Genomic DNA, 18,800 nt, shown 5'->3' with positions numbered 1-18,800 from the left:
TTGAGACAGGGTCTCCCTGTAGCTCCAGCTGTCCTGGAACTCACTATGTAGACCTGGCTGGCCTTGAACTCACAGAGATCCGCCTGCCTCTGCCTCCCAGTGCTGGGATTAAAGGAGTGCGCCACCACGCCCGGCTCCAACATTATTTTAATGCAACAAACTGTTTCCATGGAAACCTGGTTGTTTTTAACTGCCTCTCTGTACTCTGCACAGTGGACAGAACTTAATTCCCCCAACAGTGAGATGCCTGAGTTATCCTGAGCTCTCTGTAATAATAGCTAACATCTTCCCAGTGTACAGTCACACACATGCTAATTTACTTGTTCACTAGGCTACTTCTGGTGTCTCCAGAAGCCAGGCTCAGACTAGGGCACAGGGTTCTGAAAGTCAGATCCTAAAATCGGGAGCCCTGCACTACTGGGTACAGATGGAACAGCTCACCCAGCATCTGCTGCCTAGACCTGTGCTCCCCAAACAAGAGCCCTGAGTTTTCTCATATGCATCCTAGCCGATCTGCAGGAAAGGCTCCCGGCTCTTTCCTTGATGGCTCCGGCTGCCTGGGTGCCTGTCTGCACGTCCCCTAGAGCAGCCTGTATGCTACAAACCCTCAGAAGCCAAATACAGGCCCCAACCATCACTTGGCCCCAGCTGGCCCAGGGGGAGCTTTCCTAGGCTGGGCCACCCCCACCACTTCCTCCTACCCTAAGCCCAGAAACAAGGACTTCCCTCTCCCACCCACCCTGCCCTGGCCTCCGCCAGGGCCCAGCAGATGGGGAGGCCACCATCCGGCCCAAGACAGGAAGCCTCGTCCTCAATTGTTCTATGTGGCGCTCAGACCCTGGCTCCAGGAAGAGGCCACATGCCCAGGCGGGACATTCCTCCAGGGGCCATCCCCAGATCCGTCATGCTGAGCAAACCTCCTTGGGTAGATTTGGGCTCAGAGTCTATGTCACCCTCAAACGAGGCCCTCCTGAGGACCTGGGGTGCACCCCACAGACAGCAAGAGAGTTCAAGAAAGCCCTTTAGCACTTTCCTACCAGTCTCACCAAGCCTTGTGATCACAGCCGGTGCCACAAACGTGGACCAAAGTGACCCACAGGATCTCAGAGCTGAGGCTGTGCTGACACAGGAAGGATGATGGGACACCAGGAGAAAGGATAAACAGACAACATTATACTCAGGTCTTCAACAGTGCTCAGCCACACACTGCAGAGTGATAATCCAATACTAATAACCACGATTCATGATCACAGTACTGAGAGAGAATAGAATGCTCCAGAGCGCCAGCACTGTGCCAAGCACTCTACAGTGCTAATCTCTCTGAGCCAGGTGGGAGGTGCTAGTGTTCCCATTTCATAGGTAGGAACAGTGTGGCTCCAAAAGATTAAGACTGGCTCAGGAGTGTGGGCAGACATAGGCACAAGGAGGCACGCTATCTGAACCACTCTCCTCCCCTCGCCCCACAGTCCTGAGCCACACCACTCACTCTTGGCCTTGGCAATGGGCCAGGTTCCCCGGAGGGCTCCAAAGAAGGGCAAACTAGGAACACGCAAAGTGTCTCCTACACAGGCGAGAAACTGTGACTTGTCACTTAGAAGGCTCTACGCCAGCTGACAGGTGGCAGTTGAGGAATTGCGGGGGATGGCTGAGGAGGCAGGTGTCTCCAACAGTTTGGAGGGGGGTTAGCTTTGAAAGTACTGTGGGTTGGACCCAACATCTTATAGAATGCTCTCAGGCAGGTGGAAGAGAGGCTCCATCTTCCAGCTCTCCCCTGTGAAGTCAGGCTGTGACTGAGGTGGTAGTTTTCAATATTTCAAGCCCAGAATGTCATTCTAACAAGTCCTCCTCATGGCTTAAGAGATTAATTTCAAGCAGGGATAATGCTGGGGATATTATGGATTTCAGTTAAGTAGTTGGAATTAATATTTTTAATACAAGCCCATTTGTAAAGAACACAAGTCCTAACCTAGGCTTGGCCACCTGACCGTTCCCTCCCTGGGTCACTGATGTCCAGGGCCTGAAGTTCACTTTGGGAAGTGAGTCTAGTAGTTCTCAATTAGGCTGATTTCATACCCCTCCCAGGGGACATGGGACCTTGTCTGCGGACATTTGTAGTTGTTATAAGTTAGAGGGATACACACATAGGTAGAGCTAGGCATTCTGTGTGATGTGCCCCGTCCTGCGCCCAGAAGTATCTAATCTGGGCACAGGCGGGTGGAGGGACAAGTCCTGGCTGGGAGAAGGTTCTGGCTACTCTCAACTGTCCACTGTGGGGCTTAAGAACTCAGAGATGGAAAGTCTAGGAGAGACGATTGAAAGGTTCTTTTAACCCCATCTAGATGCTTCTATTTGCAATCAGAAAGGGGGACCATGAAAGGCTGAGTTCAGGCTTAGTCCAAACCAGCCCTGCATCTCCACGGGATGGGCACAGCACCACATGTACTGGCATTGGAGGGAGGGTGAGGTCAGCAATTCTGCACCTCACACTTCTGCTGACCAGTGGTAAAACAGTGTCCTCCTCTACATCTTTGCCAAAGGATGGTCACCTGCCCTATCCCTACACAGCAGCTGATCCTGTCTCACCTGGAGTTTCAGAGCCAAGGCACCCTGGAAGAACGTACAGGAGAGCAGTGCCAAGGGCAAACTGTGAGTGAGGGAAATGGCCTGCGGCCACTCATGCCATCCCCGACTGGTGCTATTTTTAAATTTTTAAAAAGTTAGGAGTGGAAGTCCTGTGTGTAAGGGACCCAGGCTGGGGAGAAAACTCATAAAAAGTAGCTGACATCTTTTCTAACTCAGGAGCTACAGCCTCGGTGCTGTAAATGCCATTGTTTACTTCTATCTGATAGACTAGAAACTGAAATCACATCAAGGTGGACAGCCACCTGCTTGCAGGATTCATATGAACTTGGCCTAGTGCTAACTGCGGAACAAAGGTTGTCTGAGCCATTCTCGCAATAAATCATGCAGAAGGAATTTTGATTGACCCCAGTTTGCAGATGAGTAAACTGAGGCTCAGAGTGATATAAGGCACTCGCCTACGGCCACACCCTAGAAAGTGACCACAGAATCTGAAATGTTCAAAGTTCTTCTATCCAGGAACAGAGGGACCAGAACCATGGGGTGAAATCACCTCAGGTTCTTGACAAGATCAGGGAAGACATCAGGGAAGCTGTTAGCCTCAGTCTGAAACCCTAGGAAATCCTGTGTTTCTCAGTAACTCCCTAGATGCCTTACAAAGCCGGGAGGGGTTGGGAGGGGGTGAGAAGAATCTGGGCTGGAGGCAGCTTGGGAAGTAACAGAGTCCTGTTGCCTGTCTTAGAATGGGAAGTTAGCAGTCTGGGCGCTCTTAAAAAAGGAAGGGCTTGGGAGCAGAAGTGGGCTGCTGGAGCATACCCCACAGTAACCTCATGTACCCCACAGTCTTAGGCCATCAGGGTTAAGGCTCAGTTTCAAGTTTTACCCTATCTTCCTGTTTCCCTTCAAACTTGAGTCACTAAATGGAGACTGTACATTTCTCCATTTGTGTTCAGTTACCCTTGGCCCTTGTGAACCAAATAGCCTGGGATATTCTTCAATAAGATCCAACTCTCTGGGAGACACCTCTCTTCCCCACTTGCAAAGCCGAAACGTGATCTATACATAAGGTAGACTCTGAAAGACTCTGAGACAGTATCTATGAGCTGTCTATCCCTGGGAGCCACCAGGTCTCAGCAGCTGCTTTTACCACCTCTGACCCAGGGTTGCCATCGAGCCAAGTCACTGTCCCCAAGAGCATCTGAGGCTTTCCTTCTTGGGGATGGCCTACTCTGGGGTCCAAGAACATGCAAACAAGACCCAGGGCCTCAGGGTACATGTTGAGACCCATGTCATCCTAGGAGACCAGGCCACAAAGAAGCCAGCGGGCTCCTCTGGCTGTTCCTAGTTAGGACCCCCCCTGGAGGGACACCAGATGCTGGGAAACTGACCCCTTGAGCTCTACTGGGAGACAGAAAGCTACACGCTGCAAAGCAAACGGGGTTTCTGAAGTCCCTCTCAAACACACACTGCCACCAGCCACCAACCACTACTGGCAACAAAGGCAAAGCTGTCCTCTGGGGGCCTGCTGTGCATCTGAACACCCCAGAGATACAAGTTTAGTCCCAATCACAAAGCCCTATATGGAAAAGAATGGAGATTTCAGAGGTCTCCCCATACTCACTGCCCCACCAAGGCCTAAGCCTGGGGGCAGAGTTGTGGCCTCTCTGGTGACCCCTGATGGCCCTGACACTCCATCTGCCAAAGAAACACAGGTTTCTGTTTTCTCAGCATCTGGCTTGGAAGCACAGAGGAATCCTGGGGGCCAAAGATAATGGTGGGGTGCCAAGTTGGGACCTTAATCAACAAGTAAAGGCTCCACAGAGTTACCTGGCCCAAGAGGACTCAGGGGCCATTCCCACCCTTAAAGCCCCTCTCTGTGTGGGCAGCCCCTCTCCAGCCCCTGCCAGGCCTCAAGCTCACCGGGCAGCCCCTCAGCCTATCCCAAGCAATACTCACATGCCTTGCTCCCCGTACTGGTTATAGAACTCCATATGACTACACGCCTGAATCCAGCCAACAATCCAAGTCTCCTTCTTGGGGATGGGTGGCATGATCACCTGGGCAGAGGCCCGGAAGTGGGGTGTCCGGTAGCGCAGCACCACGCTGGAGGACTCGTCGATGCTGGTGGGGATGGGGTCGATGGAGGCTTTCACATCAGTCACTGTGATCCCTTCCCGGAAGACTCTGGCTTTGCCTCCGATGCTCTGAATACAGCCCATGGCACACAGGACCGCTCTAATCTCCAGGGAAGGCCAGCAGTCCCAGAAATAACAGGGCATTGAAAGGATGGGAGGTTGCAGGACCCAGTGCAGAGGGTGCAATCTAATCTCAAAGCTCAAGACCGATATCCATAGGATAGAGAACTTACTGAGCTGAGGGGGTTTGCATAGCACTACCCGGGTTATAAATAAGGATTCTGCTGCATCTCAAGAGCCCTGGACTCTCTCTTCGAGCAGTGGGCAAAAGCCACCGATATTCTTTGGGTTTGAAAAAAGGAAAGTTTGCAGTTTAATGGATAAACATGTTCTGACATCCAGCCCTGCGTCTTCACATTCGGGGATGGCAGCTCGGAGACTCTCCCTGAAGTCTTCGGAGGAAGCTGACGAGCTCTGGCAGGCACATAAATAAAGAAGGCTCGGTTCCCCGCGCGGTCGCGCCACCCTCGCTGCAGAACGCCGACTTCCTGCCCTTCTGCCTTCCGCACCCGCTCCCCCGGGGCACACGCGCCCGCCCGGCGGGGCCCAATCAATTGGAGAGCAGTTTCCGTTCAATCGGCCGAGGTCCCGGCGCCCAGCGGGGCGACCGCCCACCCGCCGTTCCAGGAGGCGCGCTCCGGGGTCCCTACCGGCGCCCACTCCCGGGCGCCCCGCGTGCTCCTTCGCCGCTGTCGCCGCCGGCCACCGAGTGGGGACCCCGGGGCTGCGCTCGGGCTTCCGCCGCTGCCTGCTTCGCCAAGGCCGCTGAGGACCTGCCGAGAGATGGAAGGGACAGGGCGTCAAAGTTGAGCCGAACTTTCCTGCGGGGGACGCGTGGGGGCGGCGACGCGTGTGCGCGGGGCGCGGGCTGCGGAGCTGACGGCGCAGCTCTGGGCGGTCTCCCGGGAGGTGGCACCCCCCCCCTCCGCCCGCCCCGTCAACGGTGGCCGCACCACGGCGAGCACCAGCGAATAATTGCCTCCCGTGACATCTCCGCTGACACCCTCCCTGGCCCGGGGTGGGTGGCGGGGTGGAGGGGGGTCGACTGACGGACTGTCGCAGCGGTGGGGTCACCAGGACTTCCCCTCCCCGGCGCTGCCTCCGGCACCGCGTGGAACGCCCCTTTCTCTCCCGGGTCTCCCCTGGGGGCGCAGTGCCACCCAAGGCAGGTCTCCATCTGGCGCGTGCCCCTACGGTCGCCCAGGTCTCTCGATCCCTAGAGGGTGCAGTGCCCCCGCCCCGCCGCGTCCGGTGCCTCAGTTTCCCCTCTCCAGTTGCGGATTCCCGCGCGCCCGGGGGCGCTCGCCTCCTCTGCCCGGGAACTTCGGCACGCAAGTCCCCACCCTGGGGGCGCCGCGAACTCACCTGCCCCTGGGGCCGCTCCAAGTGCCCGGGTCGCCGCCCTCCGGATGTCCCCGACCCCACCGCTGGCACGTTCTCGGGGAGCCCCCCACCTCCCCTGGACAGTGTCCCTTGGTTCTGTCTACTAGAGTCTGTGGACGACGAAGGCGCCCTGGACCCCCAACGCCCCTCCTGGCTGGGGGCTGTTGAGGGGTGGCCCGGGGGCGGAGGGCTACGGCTCGGGGCTCTCTCGCCCCCACCCCGCGTGCCCCCACCCCGCGCGCCTCCTTTATTTTATGATCATTGTGAGCGCGCTGTCGCCGCTCTGCCCCGCCGCCGCGCCGCAGCCGCCTGGCGCGCCCCGCACTGCCTCGCTCTGCTGCAGCATCGGAAAGGCAACCAGGTCAAACTTTGCAGAAACTCGGCCCCTGCGCCGGCCTGGCCCCCGCGTCCACCCGCAACCGCCCGGCAGAGCTCAGCAGGCGCACGCAGGACCGCCGCCCGCTCCCGCGCCCCGCGGGATGCAGGTCCGCAGGCGGCGGCCGGCGGGCGGGCGCCGCCTCCTCCTCCCCGCCCTCCCTGCTCTCCACCCTCGCTCCTGCGCACAGCGCGCCCTCCCCTAGGTAATTCCTCTCCCCGACTCCCTTCTCTCCCTTTCTGCAGCTGCTGGGGGAGTTGAGCCTGTCCTTGCATAAACGACATTTCCTTTTTTGCTAGCCCTAGGAATTCTGGGTAGTGTAGTTCAGCGTCCGTCTCGGGTCCTGGGGTGGGGGCTGTTCCTAATGCCCTTTGACCTCTACAAGCCAGAGGCTTTCCGAGGCTCACGAGAATTGTTGTACTGCCCTGGGAACCCTGGCTGCAGGGGTCGGTGGCTGGCTTCAGGTCTGGGAAGGTTGGGGAGAGAACTTGCCCCCGCGCCCCAGTGTTGGTCCTTCCCACTTGCAAAGTGGTTAGTCAACCAGTTGACCTGTGTGTGACACTCTTACACAGCCTTATTTCATCCATCAGCCACCCTGAGTGGGAAGACTTGTTAAAACATTCCACAGAGGAAAAATTCCAAGTGGGAAAACTAAAAGACCTGCCTACCACCCCAAACTGGCAGGTGTCTCTCCTGAGACAACTTGGTGACCTCAGAGCTGAGATTCAAAAGGAGTTCATGCCTAGACAGCAGTTGGGGAGGGGAGAGCAAGAAATCTAAGTAGCCTCAGGCAGTAGCCCCACCCCCACCCTACAATAATTTTCTAGTTAAAGAAAAATTTGTGACATCAGAAAACCTGGCAGCCGTACTGAAACCATGCCCACCACTTCCCCCAGAGCCCCGTGACTCAGACTTTCAGGGGTACCCACAGCGGACAGCAGAACAGGTACTTTCCGGCCAATCCCAGGGCTAGAGCATGCTAAGTGCCTGGGAGTGCTGGCCCCTGGAGGGACATCTCTGAAACTTTGAGGGGGTTGGTAGCTGTCTGGGAAGAATTCATCTCAAACTAGCTGAGCACCAACTCAGCCGCAGTCCGAAACAGCCAGGTAAGGTGGCTACTGCCTTCCCCCAACCACTGTCAACCTGACCATTGCTACTGAACATGTCCCCAACTACTGAGGCACTGTCCTTTTTCACATCCAACTAACATGGGTCCCCTAAGAACCCCAAAGGAAGTTTTCCAGGAAGTCTCTCCTGACCTGAGAGCCCGCAGGTCTTTCCTACACTGCATTCTTCTCCTCTGGGATCCCTTACAGTTTGCAGCACCTATATGTAATCAGATCACTATGCTACTCCATTTATACAGAAGGAAGACATTAACTTTGAGGGTGTCAGTCTCAACTCTCATCACCCTAATGCCTGGAACCTGTCAGACCCTAGTGGTCTTGAAGGCAGTCAACATGTCCCAGTAAGTTCAAGGCTGTTCTAGAAACATAGGAGTTCTGCAGCTCTTAAGAAAATCCATAGTCTACACTGCACACCCCCACCCCATGAACAGGGAAACACCTGGCGATCATTTCCAAGGGAGGGGTTCCCCTGAAGCCAGCTGAAAACTATACTTTCATCTGCTCCATCTTGGTCTTGGCTTGTGATGGTGCTGATAGAACACCCACAGCACCCACTGTGTGTCAGATGCCACTATTTATCTACCTTGACCCTGGGAGGTAACTACAGACACCTCCAGAAAACTGGAGACTAGGGGACAGTGATTTCTGAATTTCCAACCCCAATCTCTCCACCCTCCAAGGGTTACACTTAGGTCCCCCACCAAGCATGCCGCCCTTGCATGCTAAGACTGGCCCCTCTGAGCTAAGATGAACTGGCCCCTAGCAAGTCTTGCCAGAGCAGGTGCTTGGGTATCCATAGGATGAGGACTTGCAGAGCAGAAAGCATACTCCCCCCCGATACCACCCCCAGCCACCCCCAGGAAAGAAGAAAGAGGAGATGTCAGGATAAAACAGCCCTGGTACATTGGACCAGAGAGATCATGAAAACCCAAAGGCACATACAGCAAGTCAGAGGTAAAAATAACGCTGTCTGTGGTACAAAGCCCTGAACAAGCACAGAGCCCTCAGAGATCCATGGAAGGACCCCTAGGGCAGCATCTTCCTGCTGAGCAGACTATGATCCAGGGCTTTTGCACACATTACCTTCATGGCCTTGTCAGTGACCCTGGAAACTAGGCCCTGTTACCATCCATTGTATAGATAAGGACATTGAGGCCTGCTGAAAGAGGAGGGTGGTGTGAACCAGGCAGCGTGACTCCAAGGTGCAGAGGCTGGGTCACTGGGGCGGGGGGCTCTCACCAGAGGTCCCTGAAGGTGTAGAGACCTCATGTTCAGTGGCCACCACAGGTAGTCACAAGTCTCATTGTCTCTCTTGGACCAACCTGCATTCAGGGCCACAACAGATTTGCTAAGAGTTCATCACCTCCAAAGGCAGGGTCACGTGTCCAGAAAGGCATTTTGAGTGAAAACCACTTCCCTGTGGTGGGAAGTGTGAAACACTGGGGTTCTCTTGCCTAGGGAGACACGGTTCTCTTCCCAACTGTTAGAACCATATTGGAAACCAATGAGGCTTAGAATGGCCACCAAGGACAGATAGGTGGGGCCAGAGGCCTGGCAGCTCAGGTGGGCATCACCTTTGGTTGGAGGGAGTGGTTTCAAGAAGCAAGGAGGCAGAGACAGGTGAGGCTGGATGGACCTACAGGGAGCAGGCTGGGCCTGACCAGGTAAAGAGGGACTGTATCTTCTAGAGGGCTGGTCCCACAAGCTGCCCTGTAGACGGGGAAAAGAGGTCCAGTAAGTTCAACAAGAGGGCTCTCAGACTAGAACCCAAACCTCCTGGACCCAGCTCAGTGATGGTGTTGCTCTCCTTTGAGGACACCAGAGAGGCAGTGACAGGTGTACAAAAGCAACCGTCTGATCTGACTGTGAACCTAGGAGTTGGGGCCTCCTCATCAACCTTTTCAATGTTAACTGGGCACTGGATCTGCAGGACACTAGGGACTGCAGCCTGCCCGGTCAACTGCACTTACATCCCTGAATGAAGGGTATAAATTAGCATCAGTAATATGAGTTGATGTTTATAACCATTATGAGGAAGCACCGATCGCTATCAATTAGGAAGTGAATGAGTAAGTCGTTTTGATGTGTGTCCAGAATGGAACTGGATGTGTGTAAAAGATGCACACACCAAGGATGGTGTGTGGCGGGAAGCATTCAGGAAGTTAGTGTGTGAGGGGTGCATGGTTGGCTATCTGTGCTCTCATCCGTCTGTGCTTGTGTGGGTGTATGCCCTGTGTTGTGGTGTGAGGAAGCCCCTGTGGTGTAGTGTATGTGATGGAGAGTGTATGACAGTGTGCGTACAAGTACCAGTGATGGGGTGTGTGAGGTGTGTTTGGGTGTGTTCTGGCTGTATGTGTGCCTGTGTGAGTGTGTGATGGTGTGTGTGCATGTCTATGGAAGGGTGGTGTGGGTGTGGGTGTGTGTTGAATAAGTGTGGGGCTAGTGGGCTGGGCAGAGGCTGAGTTGGGGATCAAGGATAGCCAGCTCCGGGCTCGCCTACATCCGTGCATCTCTGGCTGGGCTTCTGCAGGCCTGGAGCTTTCTCGCAGCTGCTGACTGGGACTCTGAGCCTGCATGGTGTTCCTCTGGCCCTGGTCCCCAGGGGTGGGGGGTGGGGGGGGAAGAGAGGGGAGGCAGCGACCTGGGGACCCTGCGAAGGTGCGCGTTACCGGTTGTGCGGTCCCCACGCGCTGCGCCTCGGTGGAAAGACAGAGGGGGGCGACAGCAGGCTGGGCGCGGCTGGGATCGGGTACACGGCACTGGGAGTTCTCCAAGGTGCTAAAATAAACCAAGTGAAGGATCAGGTTTCCCGACCAAAATAACCTTAGAAATGCGAACTGAGAAAGTGATCCCGGCCTGCGCCAGCGGTGGGGAGGCGGTGATGAAAGGCGCTCTCCACCGGGCTGGCGGGCCTCCTGGGGACGAGGCTGGCCCTCCCACTGTGCCCTCCAGCCTCTTACCCACCCTCCCTCTCTCTTCTGGGGTCAGTACCGCAGATAGCAGCCTCTATTGGCTCTTGGGCTTTGATGACCACATCTACAATTGCTTAGAGCCAGGCCCTGGATACAGTCTTTCTGTGTTTCCAGAGTGCCTACTGTGTGCCAGAACCTGCCTAGCATGACGGAATAGACAACAATCACAGCTCTCAGGGGCTGTCACTTTGCTAGAACTTTGAAGGCACTCAACACTTGCAGAATCAGTGTGTAGAGGGTGTTAGGAAATGACACAGACTTTAACAAACACAAAAAGAACACAAAACAAAAAAGAAGGGAATCGGGAGACAGGGTGAGGTTTGAATGCCAGAGTAGTCTGCTGCTCATTCTGTGGCCTGGGTAGAGTCCCTCTGCCTCTGAGCTTGGATTTTTTCCTTGATCTGATGGGGACAAAGCACCTGTCCACGCAGAGGGTTGTTCTGGTAGCTAAAGCAGGCAATACAGAGACAGGCAGACTCATATACAGCAGCTGTTCAGTATGGCTTATGGCAAATGTGCTCATGAGTATTAGTGTTGGCTTTGTCTTAAACATTCTAAACAGCAAACTGCACCAGCTGCCAGAAACTCCCAATATTGTCAAATGGTCAGGGACAGGGCTTTCAATAGTCCTGAGTCGGAACCTAGTAGTAGCCATTGGGCCTGGCAAGATGCAGCTTCCTACCCCAGTTCTCAGCAGTTGGCAGGGCTGGAACAGCAGGGCTAGGGGACTGGCCAGGGAGGCGATGCCTTAGGAGAGCCAGGTCTTCCATGTACATGGGCTATGGTGCACATCCCTCCTTTGCACTTCCTATTGGTCCTTGCACACAGTAGGACTCAGGAAGTGATTTGTATCTCATGAGAGCACACAGGCAGGGTACAGAGATGCTATGGGCCACATGTAGCCAGGAACACATCTCTCAGGCCAAGAATGTATTAGATCAGCAGCTGGGACCTCTAGGCTTATGGGTGATGTCACCTCCAGTAAGATGGAAAGAGGGTAGTTGGGCTGGTCCTGTGTCTTTGTGCTTCCCTAGGTCTGGGCACAGCAACAGCTCAGGCTAGCTCAACCCTGCCCCCAGCATCCTGTTTTACTTCATACTTGTTTACATTCTGTTCTGGAGACACAAGGATGTCTGAGTGTGGCCATCCCAGAATAGTTCTGAATACAGTAGCCACAAAATAGAAATAACTAACAATTCAAGGTCTGTTATGTAGATGATGAACCCTCTACATAACAACATGTCTAGCAATCATAAACAATGGGGTTGTCATGGAAATATGGCCATTTTGTTAAGTGAAAAGGTAAGTCAGGGCTGGAGCGATGGCTCAGCAGTTAAGAGCACTTGCTGCTCTTCCAGAGGACTTGAGATTACCATCTCAGCACCCACATCAGGTGGCTCAAAACTGCCTGTAACTCCAACTCCAGGGAATCTGGGACACCTTTTTCTTGCCTCTGAGGGCTCTTGCACTCATGTACACAAACCCACGCTCAGACATGCACCCGCACATAATTATTTTTTTTGTGTGTATGAGTGTATTGCCTGCATGTATGTAAGTGCACCCGTGTCAGGCAATGCCCACAGAGGTCAGAAGAGGGCGTCGAATCCCCTGGAACTGGAGTTACAGACAGTTGTTAGCTGCCATGTGGGTGCTGGGAACCAAACTCAGGTCCTCTGCAAGAGCAGCCAGTGCTCTTAACTGCTGAGCCATCTCTCCAGCCCCACATGCACATAATTAAAAATAATAAAAATAGCCGGGTGTGGTGGTGCACGCCTTTAATCCCAGCACCCGGGAGGCAGAGGAAGGTGGATCCCTGTGAGTTCAAGGCCAGCCTGGTCTACATAGTGAGTTCTAGGTCAACTGGGGCTACAGGGAGACCCTGTCTCAAAATGACCAAATAATAATAAAAGAAAATTATTTTATTTTATTTATTACTTTATGTGTATGAGTGTATTGCCTGCATGTGTGTAAGTGCACTCGCATTGTGCACAGCTCACAGAGGTCAGAAGAGTATTTCCTTGGAACTGGAGTTATAGCCAGTTGTTAGCCACCATATGAGTGCTGGGAATCGAACCCAGATCCTCTGCAAGAGCAGTCAGTGCTCTTCACCACTGAGCCAACTCTCCAACCCCAAAAGTAAATTGTTTTTTAAAAGGTAAGTCGTAGCCGGGAGTCCCAGCACTTGGGAGGTAGAGGCAGGCAGATCTCTGTGAGTTCAAGGCCAGCCTGGTCTACATAGTGAGTTCCAGGACAGCTGGGGCCACAGGGAGACCCTGCTTCAAAAAGACCAAGAAAAAAAAGGTTAAGTCATATTCTAAAAGACTACATGATCTTTTTTGTTTCTTGTTTGTTTTTGAGACAAGGCCTCAACTTTATAGCACCAACTGGCCTGAAACTTGATATGTGTAGACCAGGCTGTCCTCAAACTCACAAAGATCAGCCTGCCTTTTCCTCTCAAGTGCTGGGATTAAAGATGTATGCCACCATGCCTGACATGACCATATTTGAAATATGTATTTGTATATCTAAATACATCTGATATACATAGATATCATTTGTTTAACATTTAGCTCTTTATTTTTTAAAATAATACCTGGTTGATATGAAATATTTCAATGATTGGAAATGGGGCAAGTGAGAATCTTTCTTTTTTTTTTTTTTTTTTTTTTTTTTTTGGTATTTTTGAGACAGGGTCTCCCTGTAGTCCCAGCTGGAACTTGCTATGTAGACCAGGCTAGCCTTAAACTGAGAGAGATCTGCCTGCCTCTGCCTCCCCAGTGCTGAGATTAAAGGCGTGTGCCACCACACCCAGCTGTGATAATCTCTTTCTAAACTGACATCCTGTATTAACAATATTCATTTTCAAGTGATGAGATTTTAACTGTTAACTGTATTAAATTTATTGCAGTCAATAGAATTTATTTATTTATTTATTTATTTATTTTTGGTCTTTTTGAGACAGGGTCTCCCTGTAGCCCCAGCTGTGCTAGAATTCACTATGTAGACCAGACTGGCCTTGAACTCACAGAGATCTGACTGCCTCTGCCTCCCAAGTGCTGGGATTAAAGGCATGCACCACCACACCTGGCAATAGAAATGTTTTAATGGTAAGGAAGAAATTTAGGGTTATTGGTAATATTATACTGTCTTTTAACCAGCTCATTGTTTCAAGGATGTGTGTCCTGCCCCCTCAGATAAACTGTAGGAAGAGATCAATAAAAGTATTGACTAAATAAACGAATGCCAAGACTCTTGAGAAATTGGACTGTGTGCCCCATGGTAGGTGTTCATAAGGGCTAATGGATTGAGGCATCATGCTTGCCTCTAGCTGCCTGTGAAGGTGACCAGAGACACCCCAGCATACAGAGGAGAATAGCAGGTCCTGGTCACGGGAGGCCAGCACAGCCCCTTGGGCTGAGTGAACCTTTCACATAAATTTCTCACCAGCCTCCAAGGGAGAGAAACAGAATCCTGGAGGGGTGCAATGGCGTAGCTGGTGGCAGCTAAGCGAGGGATTGAACCTAGGACTGTCCTCCGGAGTCTGTCTGAACCACTGACAGATAAATTGGACCTCATGGCTGCCACAGAGCTTCCTGGCCACTAGACCCAGAATGAAATGCTGATACAGCCTTCAGTATTAATAGTCTTGGCTGGCTGGTCTCCTTGGCCTCTACTGAGGCCAGCCCAGGTCATGGCCCCACCCTGGGAGGGTAAAATGACTTCCCTGGCACAGAACTGAGCTAACGCTTCCAGGCTCCTGAGGCCTGAAGGATCTGAACCCAAAGGCCCCCATAGTCTCCACACCAGAGACCTCTGAGGAGTTGAGTCTCCCTTCTTTTTGGTTTCTGGCTGGATGCCTTCATCTCCCTGAACCTCGGCTTCCACATCTGTACAGTGGAGTCATCACAACTGCTTCTCAGGGATGTTGGTTAAATGGTGTCAGTTAGGGGCTGGAAAGGTGACTCAGTGTTTAAGAGCATTGGCTGCTCTTGCAGAGTACCTGGGTTCAATTCCCAGCACCCACATGGTGGCTAACCATAACTCTAGTTCCAGGGGAATTCTGACCTCTGCCAATCACACTGAGTGGCTTCCCCTTACCAGCCCATGACCAGACAGCCTGAAAACAGCCATAGGCATTGGAGTCCCAGAAACTACCCAGGGAGCTACAGGAGACCTCCCTCAAACCCCATGTGCTCAGCAGGCCTTCTGGGGCCCTCTCTGGAATACACACCTCTCCTTTCCCATGCGCCAGCTGCTGGGACTGACTGTCCCTCCCCAACTTCTTAGATATTCTTCCTTCTTGAACCAAGCTATCCACTACCTCCAGCCAGTCAGCCCAGATCACACTTTGAGTTATTTATGTGTCATTTCAATCCCCCAAGGAACCTTAAGCTTCCCAATTCTTAGGGAACGGGTTCACTGTTCCTAGCATAGAGCCAACAGCTCCATAACTATGTATAGGCCACCCAAAGCTGCTGGAGCGTTCATGCGTTTTGCACAGCTCCAAGTACTGGGGACAACCCCTAAGAGGCGTATCTATTATGAATTAATTACCCCTGTCTCTAATAACAGTCATTCGATTACACTGCGATTCACTACAGCAACTGAAGGCTGGCTTTAAAAAGAGAAAGAAAGACAACCGTGCCTGGCTGCTTCACAAAATGCTGTCACAAAAGGAGTCGGCCTGGCCCAGAGACCCAAGTGGGGTGCTCTGAGTGACATCATGAACTCCCTCCAGTCCCAGGGACTAGATCCCCATTGCCCAGCCAGGGGGACAGGGGGGCCTGGCTCCTGAGGGCCTGGACTGATCAGAGGGCAGTTGGTAAAAGTAAAGGTTAATTCCGGGTTCATCTCTGCCTGGGCCAGAGAGGAGGCCAGCAGAATCCAGAACAGAACTACATTTCCCAGAGTCCCTCAGAGCCCAAGAACCAGCCATTGGCAGATTTAAATAGCCCAGGCCCGAGGCAGCCGGGCCTCAGCTGCGGACTCGTCCACCTCCCCTGTGGCTCCATTGGCGCTGGCCCCGCAAGGGTGGGCTCCATTGGCTGCCCGGCTGGCACTGCCATCCCCTCGGAGCCTGGTGACAGCCGGAGGTAAACAGCCATGTGCAATCGTTCACTCTGTATTTAACAGCTGCTACAGAGAAGGCAGGGAGGCAAAGCCACGCTGGTGGCTCTTGTTCGGGGACAAGGCCCTCGGACCTAGGCTGGCATCGGCCTTCTCAGAGTGAGCGAGGTCACCATGCCAGTTTCCCAGAGTCGGGCTCGTGCCCGGGACCGCAACAATGTCCTCAACCGAGCTGAGTTCCTGTCCCTGAACCAGCCCCCCAAAGGGACCCCGGAGCCCCGAAGCTCGGGCAGGAAGGCCTCAGGGCCCTCGACACAGCCCCCACCCTCTGCCGATGGGACTCGGGAGCGTCGCCAGTCACAGCAGCTGCCCGAGGAAGACTGCATGCAGCTGAACCCGTCGTTCAAGGGCATCGCCTTCAACTCCCTGCTGGCCATTGATATCTGCATGTCCAAGCGACTGGGGGTGTGTGCTGGCCGGGCTGCGTCCTGGGCCAGCGCCCGCTCCATGGTCAAGCTCATTGGCATCACAGGCCATGGCATCCCCTGGATCGGGGGCACCATCCTCTGCCTGGTAAGGAGCAGCACACTGGCCGGCCAGGAGGTACTCATGAACCTGCTGCTAGGTGAGTTGGCCCGCCTGCCACCTGTCCCCCGCCTGCCAGGCCTCTTGGGAGGAGCCAGCTCCGCCCCGTACAGGATCAGACTGTGCCCTGAGAAACCAAGGGACTCTTCGAATGAGGTTAGGCAGGAAGGGTGTCCCAGAAACGGGACAAGCCTCTAGTGTGGGGAGGTGAGGGCCCCCTCCAAAGTGAGGGACCTTGAGCATGCAGAGGCCAGAGGGCACCCCTAGGAGCCAGTTCTCTGCACAGGGTACTGCTGCCCACTCTGCTGAGTGTCCTGGAGTGATGTCACTTTTGGGTCCACTGTGAGCTGCCCCCTGTTGTCTCTTCCTCCACACCCAGTTCAGACACCCTGAAAGTTACCCAGGACTCTTCCACAGGGTCTGGCAGCTCAAAGGACCCATCTGGGGACTCCTAACCACCAACCACCCACTCTGAGCCTCCAGGGGTCCTTACCTGCTCTGCCCCCAGGGACGTCTCTAGAGAAAGGGGTCTGGTTGTTAGTTTCCTTTGCCAAAGTCTTCGCCACAACCCCTCAGCTTAGCACTGCCCAGTCCCAGTTGCCACATGGGACCCATGTGGAAGGCAAGCCGTCCTCTCCACTTAGTGACACCCAGCCCCCATCCAGCTCACCCTCCTGTCACCTCTGGATCTCTGGGGTGCTCTGGGAACCTTGGCTTCCACCGTCTGAGACAGGCTTGTCCAGATGTCATCTGGGAGTGACAGGAAAGCTATAAGTCACAGTGAAAGCCTGAGTGTTCCCCCATAGGGTCTCCAGGAGAGGTTAAGGTTAAGATCTGCTTCCACTGAAGTTTCTCACTTTTACAGCTAAAGTATTGGCTTTATATTACTGTTTTATCCAGGCTAGTTCCAAGTAAGGTTTGTGCTATAGTCCCTCCCATTTTACAGATGAGGAAACTGAGGTTCCTATAAATCAAACAGCCTGGCCCAGCCTTAGAACCTGAGGTTCGTACCAACTCTGCCGGACACACAAGCCTCTGCCTTGCAGGAGCCAATCCAATCCTTGGGAGCAGGCAGGGGTAGAGGGAGTCAGAACAGGTGGCCAAGGCACTGGGCTAGAAGCTTCTGGAACAGAACCTACTCTGGTTATGTGAAGATTCCCCCATTCCCACAACAACTTCAGAGCTCAGCATTTCTCTGAGGAGGGGGAGAAGGACCACTTCTGGCAGTCTGGGGCTTCCTGAAGAGTGAGGGTCAGAGAAGAGAGCAGGCAGATCTTGGTATCCCAGTCAGTAGCCACTCCAGCAATGGGGTGAGTTCCCCAGGCAGGAGGTGTACAAGCTGGCCTCATCACCAGCTGAATTAGCTCCACTTTAATCTGCCTCTTAAACATGCTCATTGGCTTTTAGGGACACTTCCCCTGCCCCAGATGTTGAAAACTTTGCAGCTCCCTTGTTAGAGCAATGCTTCCAGGCCTTTCCAGAAACCAGCTACTGTGGCACAAGCACGCTGCTCTGCAGAATGAGAGACAGGGTCTCCCTGTAGCTCCAGCTGCCTGGAACTCACTCTGTAGACCAGACTGGCCTCGAACTCACAGAGGATCCGCCTGCCTCTGCCTCCCGAGTGCTGGGATTAAAGGTGTGTGCCACCATGCCCAGCCCAAAATATTTTATTTAAAAAAAATTTTATTTGTTATTTTTATTTTATGTTTATGTGTGTATTGCCTGCATGTGTATAAATGTCATGCAATGTCCACGGAGGTCAGAAGAGAGCGTTGGGTCCCCTGGAGCTGGAGTTATGAATGGTTGTTAGCCACCATGTGGGTGCTGGGAAACAAACCCAGATCTTCTGCACTGGACCACTGAGCCATCTCTCCAGTTCTGACAGTGGCTTTTTAATCTCTCTCTCTTTCTCTCTCTCTCTCCTTTTCTTTTCTTTTTTGGTCTTTTTGAGACAGGGTCTCCCATAGCCACAGCTGGCCTAGAACTCCCTATGTAGACCAGGCTGGCCTTGATCTCATTGAGATCTGCTTGCTTCTGCCTCCTAAGTGCTGAGGTTAAAGGTGTGCACCACATCCCCAGGGCAGGTGAGCTAATAACCTCAGCAGCTTATCTGAGGAGGATGGAGAGGAGAAGGAAAAAAGCCATGATACCACGCAGGTCTAGGACCCAGCATCGAGATCAGACACATGATTGACTGGCAGTCACATGGTGAAGGAAGCTTTAGAGAAAAAAATAAAGAAATATGAGATGCTAGGGCAGCCCAAAGCGTTAAAGCAAGCATGTTTAGAAAAGGGATATGAAGAAGGCTGGATGGCTCAACAGTTAAGAATACTGGTTGTTCTTGCAGAAGACCTGGGTTCAAATCCCAGCACCCACATGGCAGCTAACAACTGCCTGTAACTCCAGTTCCAGGGGATCTGACAGCCCCTTCTGTCCTCCTCAGGCATTGCACAACACGGGTGCACTTACATGCAAGCAATACACACATACACATAAAATAAAAATAATAAAATAA

The 18,800-nt window shown here is 53.3% G+C and overlaps 2 protein-coding genes across 2 annotated transcripts in view; one reads left to right on the top strand and one right to left on the bottom strand.

Moving 5' to 3' along the window:
• Window positions 1-6,234, bottom strand: part of Fam78a (family with sequence similarity 78 member A) — a 19,157-nt gene extending 12,923 nt beyond the window's left edge. The window contains exons 1-2 of the mRNA XM_008825649.2: window positions 6,141-6,234; window positions 4,537-5,548 (exon numbers count right to left, since the gene is read on the bottom strand). Of these exons, the coding sequence (XP_008823871.1) occupies window positions 4,537-4,859 (323 nt within the window). The 5' untranslated portion in view covers window positions 4,860-5,548; window positions 6,141-6,234. The remainder of the gene's footprint in view (window positions 1-4,536; window positions 5,549-6,140) is intronic.
• Window positions 6,235-15,585: 9,351 nt separating this feature from the next.
• The window catches only part of Plpp7 (phospholipid phosphatase 7 (inactive)), a 14,087-nt gene continuing 10,872 nt past the window's right edge, over window positions 15,586-18,800 (top strand). The window contains exon 1 of the mRNA XM_008825636.1: window positions 15,586-16,325. Within this exon, the coding sequence (XP_008823858.1) occupies window positions 15,875-16,325 (451 nt within the window). The 5' untranslated portion in view covers window positions 15,586-15,874. The remainder of the gene's footprint in view (window positions 16,326-18,800) is intronic.

The sequence above is a fragment of the Nannospalax galili genome, unplaced genomic scaffold (assembly GCF_000622305.1).
Source record: "Nannospalax galili isolate Female #2095 unplaced genomic scaffold, S.galili_v1.0 scaffold290, whole genome shotgun sequence".
Taxonomy (NCBI): Eukaryota; Metazoa; Chordata; class Mammalia; order Rodentia; family Spalacidae; genus Nannospalax; species Nannospalax galili.
This window is presented reverse-complemented; position numbering and strand designations above follow the sequence as displayed.